Below are 17,087 nucleotides of genomic sequence, written 5' to 3' on the forward strand. Positions count from 1 at the left end.
ATGCACGTGGTGGAAGCCAGTGTTGGCATTTGACTTTCAACTACATACTGTCCTATGTTTGACCACTCAATGTATTTTTCAATCTAGTGCCTGGTATATTTGTTTTGAAGTACAAAGCTTGACGTTCTTTTTAACTTTTACATCTTTTTTTTTCCTTGTTTTCTTTAGTGATATCACTTCTTAGTTGTTCAAATAACTTTTTTTTTATTCATTTTTAAATTGAGATTCAATAGGCTACAACTTTAAAATGTAAAAATAAACAATAATAGATTGTTTGATTTTCAATATTGCCTAGAGATGATTTTTTATCATACCAAACTATATAAATTCGGAAGCACTAAAAGTAATGTATTTATAAACATGCGTTGGACTTTAACTCAATTTACTTTGTCATTAGATAAAAATTTTCTATAGACACGGGAGCCTATTCATAGGTTACAAATCCAAAGACCGGATTTATCTTTTACAGTTTCACTTTGACTGGGTCTTTGAACCCTAACAGCTATTTAAGGTAGCGGAAATTATTTTTCAACTGATTCAGATGACACCACTTTTATTTGCAAATTTTTGTTTTGAATAAAAAATCATTTACTGGTTCTCCTCACGATAACACAAGCAAGAAAAATTCGCTATTTTTATGCAGTAAGGACCACAAATCTGGACTCAAATCGTTTGACAAATGTGTATGCACATTCACACTTAGCTGGAAAATTTTATGTAATGGGTAACAACTACCAACTCCGTATAATTTCTGTATACTTCCACTTTAGGGGATGTTGATAAGGGAGATTCCAAGACTTACAACCCATACCTTTTTGACTTTGCTGTAAATGTGTGGACAGATCCTATCTTCTGTTGCAACATTCAACATAAATAGCTTCAATCCTGCATGATAATAAGATATAGCAAGAAAATTATTTAAGATAACTAATATCTTCAAATACAGAGATTGGAAATGAAATGGTGGATGCTTAGACATTCCAGCTCATAAGTGGTAGCAGTAGTCAGTGTGTGTTTGCTGCAGGCCGTATAGCTGCTTTGCATTATAATATAACATCTTTACCTATACATTTGCCCTGTAGGTTTCCATTCTCAGGCATTCTGGTCTAAATGATGCAGAAGGTATCAAATTTGTTTGTACAACATGAATATTAATGGCAGTTGGATATATGTATAGGCTGGAAGAAGTTGTTGCATTTAACTATAGTTGATGGTTTGTACTTTGTACATCGTGCAGTCTGCAGTAGTTGTAGCTTGCGGCATCTTAAGCTTCAAGCAAAAAAAATAACTTCTAGCAGTGCGTCCCAGCAACATACAATGGTCATTCATACAAGTTAGTGACAACTGACAAGTTATTCACGTTCCACCAAACACTTATTCACAAATTTTTGGAAACAATCTCTACACATATTATATGAGTAAAGTCGGCATACATCTTACCCGGTAGAGTTGCAGGAGTGCAACCTAGGGATCACATGTTAAATTCCTAGAAACAGCTTCCCACATATTATATAGGATGTCTGCGTACATCTAGTATGTTCCCGATCACGCCCATTGTGGGAACCTTGTGCATTATAGTAGTATGCATTCTTTGTTATTTCATATAGAACGATAAAACAAGATTTTTTTTTGTCCCTCATGAAACATAGGAAGTGGTAAAAAATTTTCTTTTCCATTGCACATGGACAACTGTACAAGGAGCTCTGGAAATTGTTAAAAATCATGGGTACTTTAAAACTACAGGAAAGTACTGAATTTCTAATTGAGAAACTCAGAAACTTCTGCAAGATACCACATGAGGCCAAGTATGCATTACTTCAATTTCAAATAGAAATATAATTACGATAACAGTAAACCAACAAGTGGGCCAAATAACTCATAACAAACTATCCGCCAATTATCTCCTGCACAGAATCAATCAACGACGAGATGCACAAAGTGAATAAATTATAATTCTGTACATTTAATTATAGAATCAAAATCGGGGTTTTTGAGGAGGACTTCTTTTACAGTCCGTCTCCCTGATTGATAAGTTCAGTTAAGAGTCATTCGCTTTCTGAATTGATTAGCAACAAAAATGTTGCTAACCAGAACAAGCAGAAAAATTTATAACATGGGAATCCTGGAACATAGACATTTGCAGAAGCATAAAGAAAGAAGAAAATACCTCAAAGCAGTTGAAGTGGAAGATATAATCTACTGAATCATCTCCATGAGTCTCATGTGGTCATCAACTTCTATTCACTACAAATGGTAAATTGAAAAGAAAATAAGCTATAGCATGCAAATATAGCTATCCATAAGCAAAATGATCAATCTGCAAAAGTACTGCTTCGGAATACTCCTTGACAGAGAGTGGAAATCTCGGCAAACTAATACTATTTTTATCATCTTGATACAGAAGTCTCTAATTACATTCAAACTTCATCTCTTCCTAAGTTCACTAGAATACCAACAATTTTCCAAAAAATATACTAACACATAAATACACAGATGCTGGCAAGCAAAATCAAAAGGAAGTAGTATAGAGATCCAGTTCTGCTATCTATCCAGGAAACTGCAAAAATGGAGAAAGAGAACAAATTAAGTTCGCTTTCTTGTTCAGATCTCTCTACAACTGTCACTAATGTTACTTGTTTTGGATGGGATTTGAAATACTTGGTGGTGCCTTCTTAAGACTTGTCTCCAATGCTTTCTGTGGATCTTCAGTTGGTCCATTTAATCTTTTTGGATTCACGCACTGTGAAGAGATGGAAGAGAGCAGTTTCCTAGATTCATTTCTGTCCGTTGGATGAATGATTCCCTTGTGATGAACAGATAGTAGGGACAAACTGAGAAAATGAATGAGAATCAAGACAAATACAGCAACCAAAACTCTCTGTCTGATTTTCATGGTGTTGGTTGGAGAAGAAATAGGGATGACTCTGGAGAATATATGTAGATATCTTTTCAAGAAAGTTGGCGGTGCATGCTTGTCAAACATAGCTTGTGCGTAGGTATGAAATGGAGTTATAATATATATAGATATGCAGCACACCAATTACGATATTCTTATGGGCTCAACAATTACTGTTGTCATATTGCCTCATTTGTTGTTGAAAACTAAATATAACAGGGCAAGGTGTTTTGGTTTTACTTAGCCTCAATGGTAGAGAACCAGACTTCTAGGGAGTTCAAAGAAATGCACAAGAAGCACTTCTCAATCAAAATCAGACTAATTTTTTTTTTAAAAAATAGCACAATATACATCGGCAACAATCTTACTGCGACCAAAAATAAAAAAAACCACGGCTAATGAAATTAACAATAAAAATGTACATTAATGAAGCATAAAATACACACAGTAAATTTTGAGATGCCTTCTTATACATGTTTTCATGATTTTTCTTACTTTGTTCTTTATTGGTAGGAACTTGGAAGCAGCTGATCATGTAATGCACAATTAAGTAGCATACTTCTCTGCAATCTTTAAATATTAGACAACATGTCTCATGTGACTAATCACGTGAGACCAAATGAAACAAAAATATTTTATGTCCTCCCCAGTTTATCAAATCACTGACAGTCAATCACAGCTAAAGTTAGCTGGGGAAGCCTGCTTTCAGTACATAAACCAATCATCATCTTCCGGAAAAATACCAAGTTTATCTTCCTTTGTTTTACCATTCATGGATTTTTCTACTTTGACTGTGGTTTTATACAAACTTCTTAAGTTTCATGTCTGAAATAGATTAGTAGTAAAAGTAGACTTATGCTCCCACTTAGCTGGCCAGTCAATATGACAAAACTTTTTCGTATTTATGTGCATAATATAATGCAATATCACTTCCATGCCCACTTTTTTGCAGAAGATTCAAAGTTGAGTTGAATATAGAACACTGTTTCTAACAGGTTTAAGACAAATTAACAGAAACATCCACCTGCCCAACCTTTAAGGCAATCTTTTAGACATTTCAAAAATATTTTTTTCCCTAGATTAAGCAAGTCTATCTAATTTAATTTATCATAACTATATGAACCTCATTGCCACCTAGTCAGTTCAATTTAAGTTATTAGATATAAATATTTGTAACCTGTGATTCCATCTCCTTCTGTGGAAGGTTGCAAGATAAAATTATAAATGCAGGATCTAGTCAAAGAACATAAGGAGGTGTATTTGAATGAAGATTATGTTGACTAATTTTTCAGGATCAATTAGCTAAGAATACGTGTGGGCTTAAGACTCTTGGTTGAGAAAAACATGTGATCTATGACATCAGAACCATACTAAGTACCAACATGCACTAAAAACAGAATACCAGAGCTGACTAATGTGGACAAAAAATAAGGCATAACTTGATGAGACTAGACTATAATATCTTTATGAATTTTCAACTCACCGAGTATAGATAACAGGACATCAGCATTACTTGGTTGGGGATTCTTTCGTTGTGGAAAAATCACTGAGATTTTTACTCATTGAAATCTCTGATCCTGAATCTAAAGTTATTGGAGTTTAGCCCAATCGAGTCCATCGCAGTATTTATCTGCAATATAGCCGTGCAGAATTATAAATATGTGGAAAGGTATTAAAGCATTGATACGATGATTAACTGTGATTTTAGGGTGGTAAGAGTTCAGCAGTTTTGGTGGACATTTATCCTTAACATATAAAATTTGTTCAGGTGTTAAAGAACTTCAAAATATTCTATGCAAATATTCTACATGTACCAATTTTCCAAATAATCTACAAGGATTGTTTTGCATGATTCAACTTTATAAAAATATAAAATAAATATTTTGGATTCCTCAGTCAATAAATCAACCAGAGCACAAAGTTATACATACTTTGTAGCTGGCATATAGTGTCACATTTCATTCAGCAATTCACATCCTTTATGATGCTGAAGAATTCATATCTTGTTCAACTTCTGCATTGTCTGACAATGTCAAAGGATTCTCCTTCCAAGTAATATCAGTATAACCCAATACTCTAGCAAAACAAGTAATCAACTGCTCATGAATTACTTCGTCAGCAGGAAGCAAAATACTGGTCTCCCTTCTCAAAGATGTAACTTCCTTATCCATAATCCCACAAGGCACAATGTTCTTAAAATAGTTCATATCAGGATCAATGTTGAATGCCAATCCGTGAGAAGTGATCCCATGTGAGAAACAAACTCCAGTAGCGCCGATCTTTCTATCTTCCACCCAAACTCCCATTTCACCACTCTCTCCAGCACAAGCCTTCACCCCATACAAAGACGCCAATTCAACCATGGTTAACTCAAGTTTCCCAACATAATCCCGAAGACCAAGTCTGATATCTCGAAGAGAAATAATGGGATACAAGATGGCTTGATGTGGACCATGGAAAGTAATGTCTCCTCCTCTTCGTGTGTAGTGAAGTTTAGCTCCTATATTCCTCAGCTCAGATTCAGGAATCAGTAAATTGTGAACTGTCCTCCGATTGCCAACTGTATACGTCGGGGGATGTTGCAGGGACAAGAGAGTATCTGAAATCTTATTAACTTTCCTATCAGAGGAAAACTTCTCTCGCAGCTTAAGAGCTTTTAAGTAGTTAACAGTGCCCAATTTCCAGACCTCTAAACTTCGAGAAACCACCATGCCTGCAAACCATGAAATATTGACATGATTGATTTTATGTTTCACTATCACATTATAGATGGTACAGGTAAAATTTATCCTTTACGTCCTACAACAGCAACAACACCAGTAAAGAACCCTAAAAGTCCATTGTTTCAACTACACAGAAAGCTCTAAGCTATGCAGAAAGTATTTCACAAACTGTTTATGTAGGCTTTTGACCGACAACTTAATTGCAGTTGCGAACCCATCTTTTGAGTTCAATGGTGCAGAATCATATAAGATTCAGGCTTTCAGCTAGGGCTGGTAAATGCACATAGATCAAGATACAATCGATCTAAATCAAAACTTGCAAAACATTCTAACAGTAAGAAAGCTTACCTAGACAGAAGCTCCCCAGAATCTCAGGTACGTAAATCAGGAAAAATCATATTATTAGCTCGAGTCTCGATTCTCGATTCTCGAGCAAATCCGTCACACGCCTCCGTTGTGGACTCGGACTAATAAACATGTTTTAAGTTTAATAAATTCCTATTAAGTTGTTAGAATTGGGAATGAGAATAATAATAATCTAATACGAATATCTTTTTTGACTTAAATTGTTTAAATAAACAAAATTGTATTTCAAATAATATCATAAATCTTGTTAGCATCAAGTCATGAAATAAAAAATGTCTATATGTTGCCAAAAATATTTTAAAAAACACACACACAGCGGTCAGTTGTTCAGAATTTTTGCGAATTTTGCTTTAAATTTGTAAATTTTAGCCTTCAATTGGCAAACATCCACTTATGACAGTTTTACAAAACATTGTTGATAACAACAAAAAGAACCCATAAATGATAAATTCAATAAAGCTTGTGCATGCGACCTCTACCTGTGCTCTGCATGCGTATGCTTTTACTGAAATAGCCGTTCTACAAGTTTATAAAACACTCACAAAAATCTCTCTTTCCCTCTGCCTAATGTTCCCTCTCTCTTTTATACCCTATTTTGCTGATAACAACAAAGACAATTAATTAAACAAACTGTGATCCATGCTATTTCTACAGATTCTGTGTGTGCAATGACTGAAAACATTCTACAAGTCGACACTATTCCTTATCCGCTCAAATCCCTCCCTCTTGTTCTTCTAGTGAGGTAGCAACAAAAAGTCAGAAGATGGGAAGCGAGAACCTATCAATACCAATACATCTTACACAACAAGCGCCATCACCTCCTTGTTCGTTTCCTTGGTCTCCCTCCATTACCTGCCACCTCAGAATCACCATTGTTTCGTCGGCTCCTCCCTGTTCCAAACAGCAAAGACTCTGATGTGCTAGACGCCTGCGTTTTCAATGGCCTCCCACCGGATCTCTTCGGCTTCACAGTCTTCTCTCTAACCCCATTATCCCTTGAACTCCGAGTAACCCTGTCTCTCCTTGCATTTCTCTCCTTACTATTCTCCTCCTTCTCTTCTACTTCATAATCTGTATCCTCATCCTCATAACCATGATCGACATCATATTCATCATCTGTTTCCTCACCAGGCAAATAGTAGTTCATTCTTTTCAAGAAGCTAGTCACCAATCGTCCGTGCCTTTCCTTTCTGTCACTTTTGTCCAGCTTCAGATCCAAAGAATCGTGAGAGCTAAGTTCATTGGCACCCAACTCATGCTTCAAATCTGTGTTCCTGTTGCTCCTTCTCAACTTCGTGAAACCTGAAACCGACCCATCTTGAGTCTGTTTTTTCCGTATACCCATATCATCGGTATTGGCAAAAGAACCATCAATCTTGCTCCCATTCAACTTCTGTTTATTTTTGACCTCGCCATCTCTCCTATTGCCATTGCGGTCATTGTTTTCAGTTATCATTTTAAAGTAATTGCATTTTCCACATGCAATCATGGTCAAAGATTTGTTGGTTTTTGAAAAAGAAGCGGATTCCTGTTCGGGTTCAGTTTCCCCTGCCACAGGTTGACGCCATTGAATCTTATTAGTAAGTTCCTTCAAGACCACACCTCGGAGTTCTTGTGCAGCACCATATTCTCGCGAGCTTTTTCTACAAAATATGATGGCGTTGTTGAAAAGCAGGAGCAGATCCCGAAAGAACTTTAGGGGACAATCAGAGTAATCACCCCTTTCTAGCCTCGACTGAACCATCTGCAGGTCCATGTGTTGCCGAATTAAGTTTCTGTACCTCTCCGATTCCTGAAAGAATTACTACATTTAGTTAGAGACGCTGTATGATTCCATGGAGAAATGTGATTTTGTTTCATTTCTTTCCCATGCATGAATGCCACATTGTTGTAATGAAGTAAAGGGGCACTGAAGATCTTTCTGGAACTTTCATACTACCAAAATACCCCTCTAACTTTCAATCCAACATGATTCATCAAGTTGCACGTTGGCATTGCTATAAGAAGAATCCTAGGTGTTACTGAACGTCTGACTCCATTAGTGTATGGTCACAGTTCTCCATTTTTCTGCCAGAAAGGCTCGACTTAGTTGCATCTTTAGATCACTATCAATGAACAAAATTTTTATATGATTTTGCAAACACAAATTCATGCTTCAAATAAATAATTATTCACTGAAGTCTAGAGATTACCTGGCTGCGGGTGGGCCTCTCAAACATGGAACCAAGGCGATTTGACCGAATGATCTTTAGGAGCCTAGCCAACAGCTCAGATTTGATCGCAAGGCCCTGCTTGGTGGTGAGAGAAACCTCATCATAATCATCAGGCTCCCCACTGCCGCTACTTCCTCCTCGTGTGCCGAGATCACTACTTCTAGTATGTTGTTTCTTCTTTCTTGACAAGCTAGCAGAGCTCTGCACATCACTGCTCTGCTTTGTCGTCCCCTGCTTCACTGATTCCTGCAACTCGTTCGGCTCTTCAAATTCAGCACACCCCTGGTTTATCCTCTTAGTTTCACTGTTACTTATCTTCTCCCTCGACATAGTTTGATCCTCATTACCATCATGTCCAACATTAACATTGCAAGACCAATCCCACTTGACTCCAGGCTTGGATCCTGTTTGAACCAGACCTATTTCGAACTTATCCTCCAGTAAGTTCAGTTCAAGTTTTATTTTCTCGTCCTGCGCCTCTATGGTATCATTTCCTCCTATTTTCTGTTTAGCACTCACTAACTCCTTCTCGTTTTTTTCACTTGAATAAGACTGGTTGAAGTATCGCCTATCACAGTCATCGGAGTCACTGCCAGTGAATGATTTTCTAACAAACTTCTCCAGTGATGGCTTCTTTTCTCTCTCCATATCTGCCTCCTCTTTCAAGCTCTCGTCTCTCTTCTCCTCCAACCTTTTCACTTTCAACTCCAAGGACCTGCAACAAAAATAAAACACCACACCCCTAGGATTTCAACTAAAATCTGAGCTTTTCAAATTGAATCTTTGACATATAGGATGTGATTGATGTTTTACAAAATTGAGGCGTCATGTCGTTGGACCTCCCTTCTAAGCTCCTCAATGCGAATCCTACGAAGCTCATTGACCATGGGGACTAAGTTGGTGATATCTGCTGATTCAGCGTCATATCGAAGCATAAATCGTTGTCTAAGGTCATTGAACTTTTCGATGCAATGCTGTGGAGTGAGGAAGGGTAGAGCAGAGGTCCGGTTTTTCACATCCATGGTGATGGAGTCCCAGTTTGAGGTACCATGGCGGTTCACAGCGCAGGCTAGCAAGAGCTCCTCTAATGTGCCCCATGATTGTGCAATCATTTCATGTTTCTTGGCCATGCTTGTCTCATATCATGTGGATATTGCTTCACTTTGGTTTTTGATTGTCAATTCTACCCTTTTCTTTGTACTTTGCAATATCAGAAAGAAAGTGGTAGGAGCTCTGGAAAAGAAAGTCATATCAGTCTATTATGTTCATGATAAGAAGCCCCTGAGAAAAAAGCAGAAGATAATGAATCATAGGTCATTGCGACCATTCTCATAAGTCATAACCGAATGAATCCCTTTACAAACCCCAGGATAATGAAGACTCCCGACTCGCAACACTTATTAACCAAAGTAATAGAGGGATAACTACTCATCATGATCACCAGAGTCTTATTCCTGAACATTTCAGGGTTGGCCGCATAAACTCATGAAAGAAATTACTTGGATTGTCCAAGTAAAACCAAGCTCTTTGTATACAATCAGATATATTGACTTTTGCATCAAAAAGAAACCATGTAAATTTCCCATACGTCTAAAGGTTTGGTAGCTCTTACATTTTGGTAAAATCTTACACCCAGGCAGGAGTAATGCAGTAGGATTCTGACCTAATTCCTTCATAGTTTCTTCAATTTTTAGGCCAGACTCTTTAACATAACAATTCTAACACTCAAGGCTTGCACATGATAGTGTTCACCCCAGTTTGGTTGGTATTGTTAGTGGCCATAAGAATCTGCATACACTCCCCCACCCCCCACCTGAACACACACAAATATATTCTACTGATACCTATTGAAAGGAACTAGTCTGCAATGCAAAAATTGACACCCCCATCTCCATATCTAGCTTATCCATGAACAGTTTTGCTCAGCAAAACTCAAAATGGTAAGAGAAGATAATATATGAGTAGAAATGCCAAGCATGCACATCCCCGAAATCTAAATAACAAGCTTATGAATAAGTAAGTAACCAGTTCAACTGGTTTCAGACACACGTATAGTCCTTGTTCTTCCTTTTAATGTTCCCATTGAATCTTTAATAATAATAAAGGATTTGGTAAAGAGATAGGAAGCTCATCCTAAACTCAAGGCCCCAATGTATGCAGACAGAAGTGAGGCAAGAAGTTGTATATATTGTGAGTTCTAATTGTCATATTCTGCATACAAAGGATAAGTGGAAAAGCATCATGTCTTACAAAAGCTACATTCAAAGTTATTAACAAAAAAACTCTTCTTCAACATGGTAACATAGTTTCAAGAACGTGAATATAGATAAGGCATAGTAAAATGAAGTATACTTTTGGACAACACATTAGCTTCTTTTTCTTCAAATATCACAACATAGTAACCGATTTTATATTCACATGAATGATAAAGTTTGAGCCGTTAAACAAAATCAACTTATTCGCAGCAATAACAATCCAATCTTGACACTCACAATAATTGTATTATAAGATCTTAAAGATGAGGCAATCCGAATTTAAGCTATTTGCTGAAGTTTTATATTCATAGGTACTTCCATGAGGAAACAATTATTTAGGTGCCAGATTAATCATCACTTTCCCTTATATCATTTCCTTTCTTCAATTTTTTCCAAGGAAGCTATGGAGAAACAGACAGGACACTGAGCAGTGATGTTAAGAAATGACCTAATAATGCGAACAGCGTCAAGAGGATCTTTTTCATAGGAAAGGTTCAGAGGAAAAAAAGAAACTGTATGTACCAAAAAATGTAAGTTACTAATCATGGTGTTTTTAAAAGATGCATTAACTATGCAGGACATTGCATATGGAAATGAGACTAACATTATGGTTGAGCAGAACAAGGAATAAAAATTAGGGATGATATAGAGGAATAGATTATGTGAAAAAATAGTGGCTGAAGAGGATAAGTGATATGATTCTTGGTTTGACATAATTCTTCAATATTATGTCCCTGCAAGATAGGTGTTCTGTATAACTACCTTGAAGCAAAGAGATTGAAACATAAATTGGGCAGGGGGAAAGATTAGGATGTAACAAGGTAATCTACTGAGTAGATGTGAGATAAACGTTGGCTTTCCATTGGTGTCAAAGTCGAGAACAAACCGGAGGCATGTTGAAAAATGATCCAGTATGTCGGGCATCACTTACCAGAAACGCTTACACTTATGGAAAGGTGTGACATTACTGTTCAAGTATCACTTTAACGGCCCCCATGAAGTGTGGGCTAGGCTCTTCGTCAGTGAGTAAGGTTCAAAATGTAAAATATTTAAGTTTTAAATGGAAGGTGCATAGCCACATAGGTTTCCAACACAGAACCTGATTCCCATCAAGGGTTTGTGCTACCAGATAGAAGTCTATTATTTTGAATTTGACGAATCCTCACACGCTTTATTCATTCACTAGGATTCAAGTCATGGTGTTTGCAAATGAGATGTTTCTATTCTATTCAAATGAGATATTAACTAAACGGTACATTTTATTTGGAAACTAAGCTAAAGTTATGAGTGATCTATACAAGGAATACAGTAATGTATACATACAGGGATTGTGAGTAAAGAAGATTATTGATGAGATTCTTGGTTTGACACAGGGCTTTACATATTACTAACCTCCTGGGCGCAGGCTAGGTGTTTATTCAGCGATAGCTATCTTGGAGCAAAGAGAGTGAAAAATGTGGTGTACAAAGGGGATTAGTTAGAAGTCTGCATCCTAATCTTGAGAGCTGATGAGGGATACATGTATCTTGTCTCATGCCAAAAGATTAAGCTTATGAGAAATGTCAAGACTTGTATTGTGTATTCTTATTCTCACACTCCCTCTCACATGTGGACCGGATTTTGGACTCAGGACCTTACTCTTGTTAATGAATGAAACCATATAGAGGTAAAATATTCTCATAATTAAAGTGAATCTTCGCGCTCTTTATTCATTCACTAAGATACAGGTTGTGGCGTTAGTAAAAGAGACATTAACTACAAGACATTAAACCAAACTACTGTTATAGGTAATACATACAAGGAATATAATAATGTATGGATCATATACTGGAAATATGGATAAAGATAATGAATGAAGAGATTCTCAATTTGTCGTCGTGTATTCCATGTTACATGTGCATAAGCAAATGATGCAAACTATGCAATTATAAATCGTGAACAAATTTTAGGAAACTTCCATACGAACAAACAAGAAATCGACACGTGGTAATTTCTAAAAAACAAAATCAAAATAACAAGAAACCCCAACAATCTGGCTAAGGAAGGCATGAAAATTTGCAATACTATGACATGCTAGCCTTCCTGAAAAGATTTTAAGTAAAAATTCAATATCCTACGTAAAATTCTGCTTCACTCTTGCTGCTGAAAAAAGTGCAAATGAACACAATCCCTGAGCGCATTCCAATGGAGATGAATAAAGAAGCATCAGAAACACAAAATATCATGTCCATTCAAAGCAGTTCTTGTCAGGATCAAACAAAAAGTAAATGCCATGCCCATTTCAGTCATGTGTCCACTCAAGCAAATCCCAAACAATTAATCACCATCTCAAGAACACGTTAAAACCAATCAAAGAAAGAAAAGTATATATATACTCACACCAGAATTGAAGTGTGCCTTGATTACGAAGTGTGCCTTTTATGATTATTACAAAGTGAGCCTTGATCACAATTCCTTAATCCTCTAATCAATCATACAGAGGGCATAAAACACAAAGCTTCAATACCAATGAAAATTTCTCGAGTATGAGAGCCAAGGGTTCACAAACCTGATCCAACATGAAGTAGGATGAGCTAGAGAGGGTTAGAGCTTCCAGCAATGACGAGAAGAGAAGGATCGGGCCAGAAGAGGAGGGTTTTGGAGATTTAATTCGTGAATTGTGAATTGTATACAACTCGATTTTCAGAGATCTCACTGTCCCTTTCCAATTTGTCTTACAATCATTAATGGGTCGTGAGTTGGTGGTGTTGGGCTTAGCGGATATCAGTTTTCCGCTGACAGAGAAGAATGAAATTGAAAATTTTGACTTTACTTTAATATATTCTGAATTTGGCACTCAAAAATTTGAATACCAGTCAGTCAGACACTGACCGCTGACCACTGACTTGAGTGGGACTGCGTGGATTGTGGGTCGTTCCCCGACTTGGGCTTTTATGGACCTTTTTCCTTCTGTGGCCCGTTGTCAAAGAGCCCAATTCAAAAATCTGTAGGCCTAAGTGAGAGAGACAAAGGGACTTATTTCCTTGTTTGAGAATATAATAGGCCTGGCCCATTGGGTCATCAAAGGCCCATGAACTTTGTCTGCCCTAACTTCTCACATACGAATCAGCGAAAAACGAAAAAAAGGTCACGAATTAAAAAAACACTAAAGCGGGAAATTAAACACCAATTCCAAAAACCGGAATGAAATCTAAAATCAAACGTCAAATTTTGGAAACCCCTCGTTTCCTTCTCGAGTACGTTAACGATCCCTCTTCAATATTTCTTTTGAGTTTCTCTCACTTTCTGAATTGGGGTTATTTCACTGTCTAGGGTTTTTGCCGATCAAAATCCCTAAATATATTCACGCATATATGTGACTATATCTTTCTATATAACGTTAATTTCTGGTGGAATACACTGAGAATTATGACGAGAAGCGTGAGGAGAGAGCCGGAAGGTAGGAGTGAAGAGGATGAGACGGAGCGACTCAGGACGGTGAAGCGTGAGAAGGTTGATGGCGCCGGCCGAGTTGAGTCGGGGGGTGTCGAGTCGCCTATGGAGACTCAAGGGATAGCTGAACGAAGAATTCTCCGCTCGAAGTACCTCGCTGTCAGGAACCAAATCAACGGTACCCAATTTTTACCTTTTTTGATTGTTTCATCTCTGTTTTTTCTTCCTCTTTTTTTTGTTTACTGTTATTTTTTTGTTGGACAGATGAAAAGGATGATCTATCCCTGCCTGATTCGGAAAAGTTCATTAGTATGATGAATAAAGTTGAGAACTTGCATCGCCAAGGTATTTTGCAATTCAACATTAGTGCTACTACTTTAGATCTAATAATCTTACTTCTTATCCCATCTTTACTCGTGTAGCCGGACATCCAAATTCCGTTGAAGTATTCGCATTTCTTAATATGCATTTTTTTTAATATGGTGTCTCTTAATAGTCTAACACTCGAAAGTGAATTTCTAAATATCCTTTTTAGCGTAATGCTACCTTTTTCGTGACACCAGGCATACTATTTGTGGAAATAGAACAAATATATTCCCTGTTTTTGTCTATGGAATGTGTTGAATCTCACCACCATATAACTTTTTAGGTGAAGAAAAGAAAAGAAGCACTTCAAGTGCCATTGAAAAATGAAATGCAATGCAGGATTGGCAACTTTTGTACCGCTATTTTAAACCCATGAACCAATACTATCAATTAAGATGCAATTTTCTAAGAAATATTTTCATTCATTAAGACATATGTTTAATTTGGAAGTTCACTAATTTTGTTTGTATTCCTCGGGCTCCAGTGCAGAAGCCAAGGGAACAAGTTGCAGATGCAGAGGCATTGTTGGACCTTGCAAACACCTTGGTGATCTCTGTTAAGTCGCAGTCCAATGAGGGTATTACGTCGTCAGAATTTGTTACTTGTTTGCTAACACAGTTTGGGCAATCTAATATGACTGAAGAGAATACCCAAAATTTGATCAAATGGAAAGATATTGGCCTCCTGGTCTCTCCTGCTTTTAGAAAGTCAAATGGGTGTTGCACCATGTGAGTTTTGATAAGTACTCTTTGTCAGTATGGTGGCAGTGCTTGTGTCTTCTCAGTTTTCTTTCTGAATTGTTTTTGCAATAATTGATTTTTTTTCTTCAGGCTTGGACCTATGGATACTGAACTAAAACAAAGAAAGCTCGTGGTCCATAGAAAAAGAACACAGCCTACCACTGAAAAATCTAGACCTGAAGAGGTTAATACTAGTTCCTTTGTGGCTTAGTTTTTAAGTTGTTTTTCCTTCTGAAAGCATGGCTCTTGTGTGTGCTAATTGTTTGCGTGCCAAGCATGCAAATTTTTCTTCAGCTTGGTGGAGGTAGGTAATCTCATTTTTTATTGGACTTCAGCTGGAGAGGAAATATCTACCTTCAGCTTTTCAACCATGACCTTTGGACATTTGTCAGAAAATGTGGACTGATGTTTTAGCATTGTGTTTGTTGCCTGTTATTTAGGCAAGAAGCTTGAGAATGGCTGACCAAGCACTATGCATGGATAGTTGTTTCCTTGCTTTTATGATGCGAACTTTTTTGTGATCTGTTGTCAAATTCATGTCTTGTAGGTTGTCATAATACAGTCACCTTTGATTGGTGTACTACCCTTTGTGAATGACTAGGTCTTCAAGTTTTGTTGTAATGTCAAAGTAAATAACCTATGAACTGTTATATGCTAATATACTTTTGATTCTGTAAATTACAAATTTGATACAGTTATTTGCTATTGGAACCATGAGAACTTGCACTAATATATGGCTGATGTTCAATAGATTAATGATGCTGGTGCTGAAGAGAAGACAGATACTGACAAGAACATGTTCACAATGTTTGGCATCTTGAGGAGCAAAAAAGGTGTTAGCTTAGAAGGTCTGATTTTGAATAGGAGGTCTTTTGCACAAACAGTGGAGAATTTGTTTGCTTTGTCATTTTTAGTTAAAGATGGTCGAGCTGAAATAATCGTTCATGAAAATGGTTCTCATTTTGTAGGTAAGAGATGCTTCTTATAATCAAATTGGATTTGTCTGTAATCTGTGTTTATTTTTATGTGCATAGGTATTTACTCATCCATTGTATATTATATTTTTGCTTTTTCAGCACCCAGGAATGCTCCCGCTGCCAATTCTGTTAAGTCGGGCGAGGTTGCATACTTGCATTTTGCATTCAGATTTGATTTCAAGGATTGGAAGGTGTGTAATAAAAGTCGAGGTTATGTACTGTTAATTTGTTCAGCTATAGTTGTATTTAAAATTTGAGGCATGTGTTCCCAATCATGCAGTAGTTGTGATAACTGGTCAGTGCTGATATGCCTAGTGTATGCTTCAAGTTTGCGAATCACAAAATTTTACGTAAAATTTTGTAAGACTGGCTGCCTAAGCTAGCTTGTCAAATATATTATGTCTCTGTTTTTGTATGCTGTCATGTTTTTGATAGTTTTTGTATTTCTTATTGTAATGCCTATATTTCTTGTTGACGCCACATTGCGTCTTGTTTTACAGTTAATGATGGATGTAGTACCCAATGGTGAGGAGTTGATGCCACATAGGGAAAATTCCAAGTTATCTTCTCAAATGGAGCCACCTGCTCACAATTCACAAGCAACCTTACCCACGACTCCGATAAGGAAACTCACTCGAAATCGTGGTCTAGTTATACGAGAAGAGTCGGTTGTGGAGGACTCTCCTGAAGTTGATGATGGTACCGGAGGAACTGGGATCCGTAGATGTAAGAGAAAGCTCATGTGAGTGAGATGATGGGGAGAGATTATTTTTAGAATTTCATCTATGTGGTAGCATGTAATTTAGGAGTTTGTTGTATATAGGAGCTATAATCTGCAGTTACTCTACTTGTTTTGTTGGATTTCTTATGCTCATCAGCGGGTGGTGCATTTGTAGGCTTTGGTCATCTTCAGACTTCAAAGAATGTGCACCATCTTTTGGACTTGACTTTTAGTTTTATTATGTGAACATAGTTGATAGCCTTTGCATTATTTATGCTTGTAAATTTGGACTTTGGTACTACTCTACCGTCAAGTGACTAATTCCCCGGCCAGCAATTCCTGTATCAGTTTTTGGTAACAAAGTACACGTCAAGAACCCAAGCACAGTTTGGCTTAAC

At 37.1% G+C, this 17,087-nt stretch overlaps 3 protein-coding genes across 6 annotated transcripts; 1 reads left to right on the forward strand and 2 right to left on the reverse strand.

Annotated features, from left to right (window-relative positions):
- Positions 1–601: 601 nt before the first annotated feature.
- LOC119997318 (octanoyltransferase LIP2, mitochondrial-like) lies at positions 602–6,135 on the reverse strand. Of its 3 annotated transcripts, none has more exons than XR_005467992.1 (5): positions 5,968–6,135; positions 4,828–5,609; positions 4,410–4,526; positions 2,168–2,244; positions 602–885 (listed from the first exon to the last, which is right to left on the reverse strand). XR_005467992.1 is itself a non-coding variant. In XM_038844247.1 (2 exons), exon 2 carries the CDS (start codon positions 5,605–5,607, stop codon positions 4,876–4,878), a length of 732 nt encoding a protein of 243 aa, XP_038700175.1. In that variant the 5' UTR covers positions 5,608–5,609; positions 5,968–6,135; the 3' UTR covers positions 4,778–4,875. The 3 variants fall into 3 exon arrangements, 1 of the variants encoding a protein (XP_038700175.1); XR_005467991.1 differs by having other exon boundaries at positions 4,380–4,526; XM_038844247.1 differs by lacking the exons at positions 602–885; positions 2,168–2,244; positions 4,410–4,526 and having other exon boundaries at positions 4,778–5,609.
- Positions 6,136–6,285: 150 nt separating this feature from the next.
- On the reverse strand, positions 6,286–13,220 carry LOC119997317. Its single transcript, XM_038844246.1, has 4 exons — positions 13,002–13,220; positions 9,012–9,431; positions 8,178–8,913; positions 6,286–7,777 (listed from the first exon to the last, which is right to left on the reverse strand). Exons 2-4 carry the CDS (start codon positions 9,326–9,328, stop codon positions 6,800–6,802), a joined length of 2,031 nt encoding a protein of 676 aa, XP_038700174.1. The 5' UTR covers positions 9,329–9,431; positions 13,002–13,220; the 3' UTR covers positions 6,286–6,799.
- A 357-nt stretch (positions 13,221–13,577) lies between these two features.
- Positions 13,578–16,959, forward strand: LOC119997363 (non-structural maintenance of chromosomes element 4 homolog A-like). Of its 2 annotated transcripts, XM_038844312.1 has the most exons (8): positions 13,578–13,689; positions 13,766–14,063; positions 14,150–14,230; positions 14,736–14,979; positions 15,082–15,175; positions 15,743–15,959; positions 16,068–16,159; positions 16,469–16,959. In XM_038844312.1, the coding sequence occupies exons 2-8, from the start codon at positions 13,862–13,864 to the stop codon at positions 16,712–16,714; spliced, it is 1,176 nt and encodes a 391-aa protein (XP_038700240.1). In that variant the 5' UTR covers positions 13,578–13,689; positions 13,766–13,861; the 3' UTR covers positions 16,715–16,959. The 2 variants fall into 2 exon arrangements, with proteins under 2 accessions (XP_038700240.1, XP_038700239.1); XM_038844311.1 differs by having other exon boundaries at positions 13,606–14,063.
- Positions 16,960–17,087: the final 128 nt, after the last annotated feature.

This window comes from Tripterygium wilfordii, chromosome 4 (genome assembly GCF_013401445.1).
Source record: "Tripterygium wilfordii isolate XIE 37 chromosome 4, ASM1340144v1, whole genome shotgun sequence".
Lineage (NCBI taxonomy): Eukaryota > Viridiplantae > Streptophyta > Magnoliopsida > Celastrales > Celastraceae > Tripterygium > Tripterygium wilfordii.

Excerpts from the sequence above, each read along its gene's own strand:
- LOC119997318 (XM_038844247.1), bottom strand. The coding sequence starts at position 5,607 with ATGGTGGTTTCTCGAAGTTTAGAGGTCTGGAAATTGGGCACTGTTAAC.
- LOC119997317 (XM_038844246.1), bottom strand. The coding sequence starts at position 9,328 with ATGGCCAAGAAACATGAAATGATTGCACAATCATGGGGCACATTAGAG. Across the intron at positions 8,914-9,011 it reads CGACATGACGCCTCAATTTT|GTCCTTGGAGTTGAAAGTGA; the intron begins GTAAAACATCAA and ends TTTTTGTTGCAG. Across the intron at positions 7,778-8,177 it reads AGAGGCCCACCCGCAGCCAG|GAATCGGAGAGGTACAGAAA; the intron begins GTAATCTCTAGA and ends TAATTCTTTCAG.
- LOC119997363 (XM_038844312.1), top strand. The coding sequence starts at position 13,862 with ATGACGAGAAGCGTGAGGAGAGAGCCGGAAGGTAGGAGTGAAGAGGAT. Across the intron at positions 14,231-14,735 it reads TGAGAACTTGCATCGCCAAG|TGCAGAAGCCAAGGGAACAA; the intron begins GTATTTTGCAAT and ends CTCGGGCTCCAG. Across the intron at positions 16,160-16,468 it reads TTGATTTCAAGGATTGGAAG|TTAATGATGGATGTAGTACC; the intron begins GTGTGTAATAAA and ends CTTGTTTTACAG.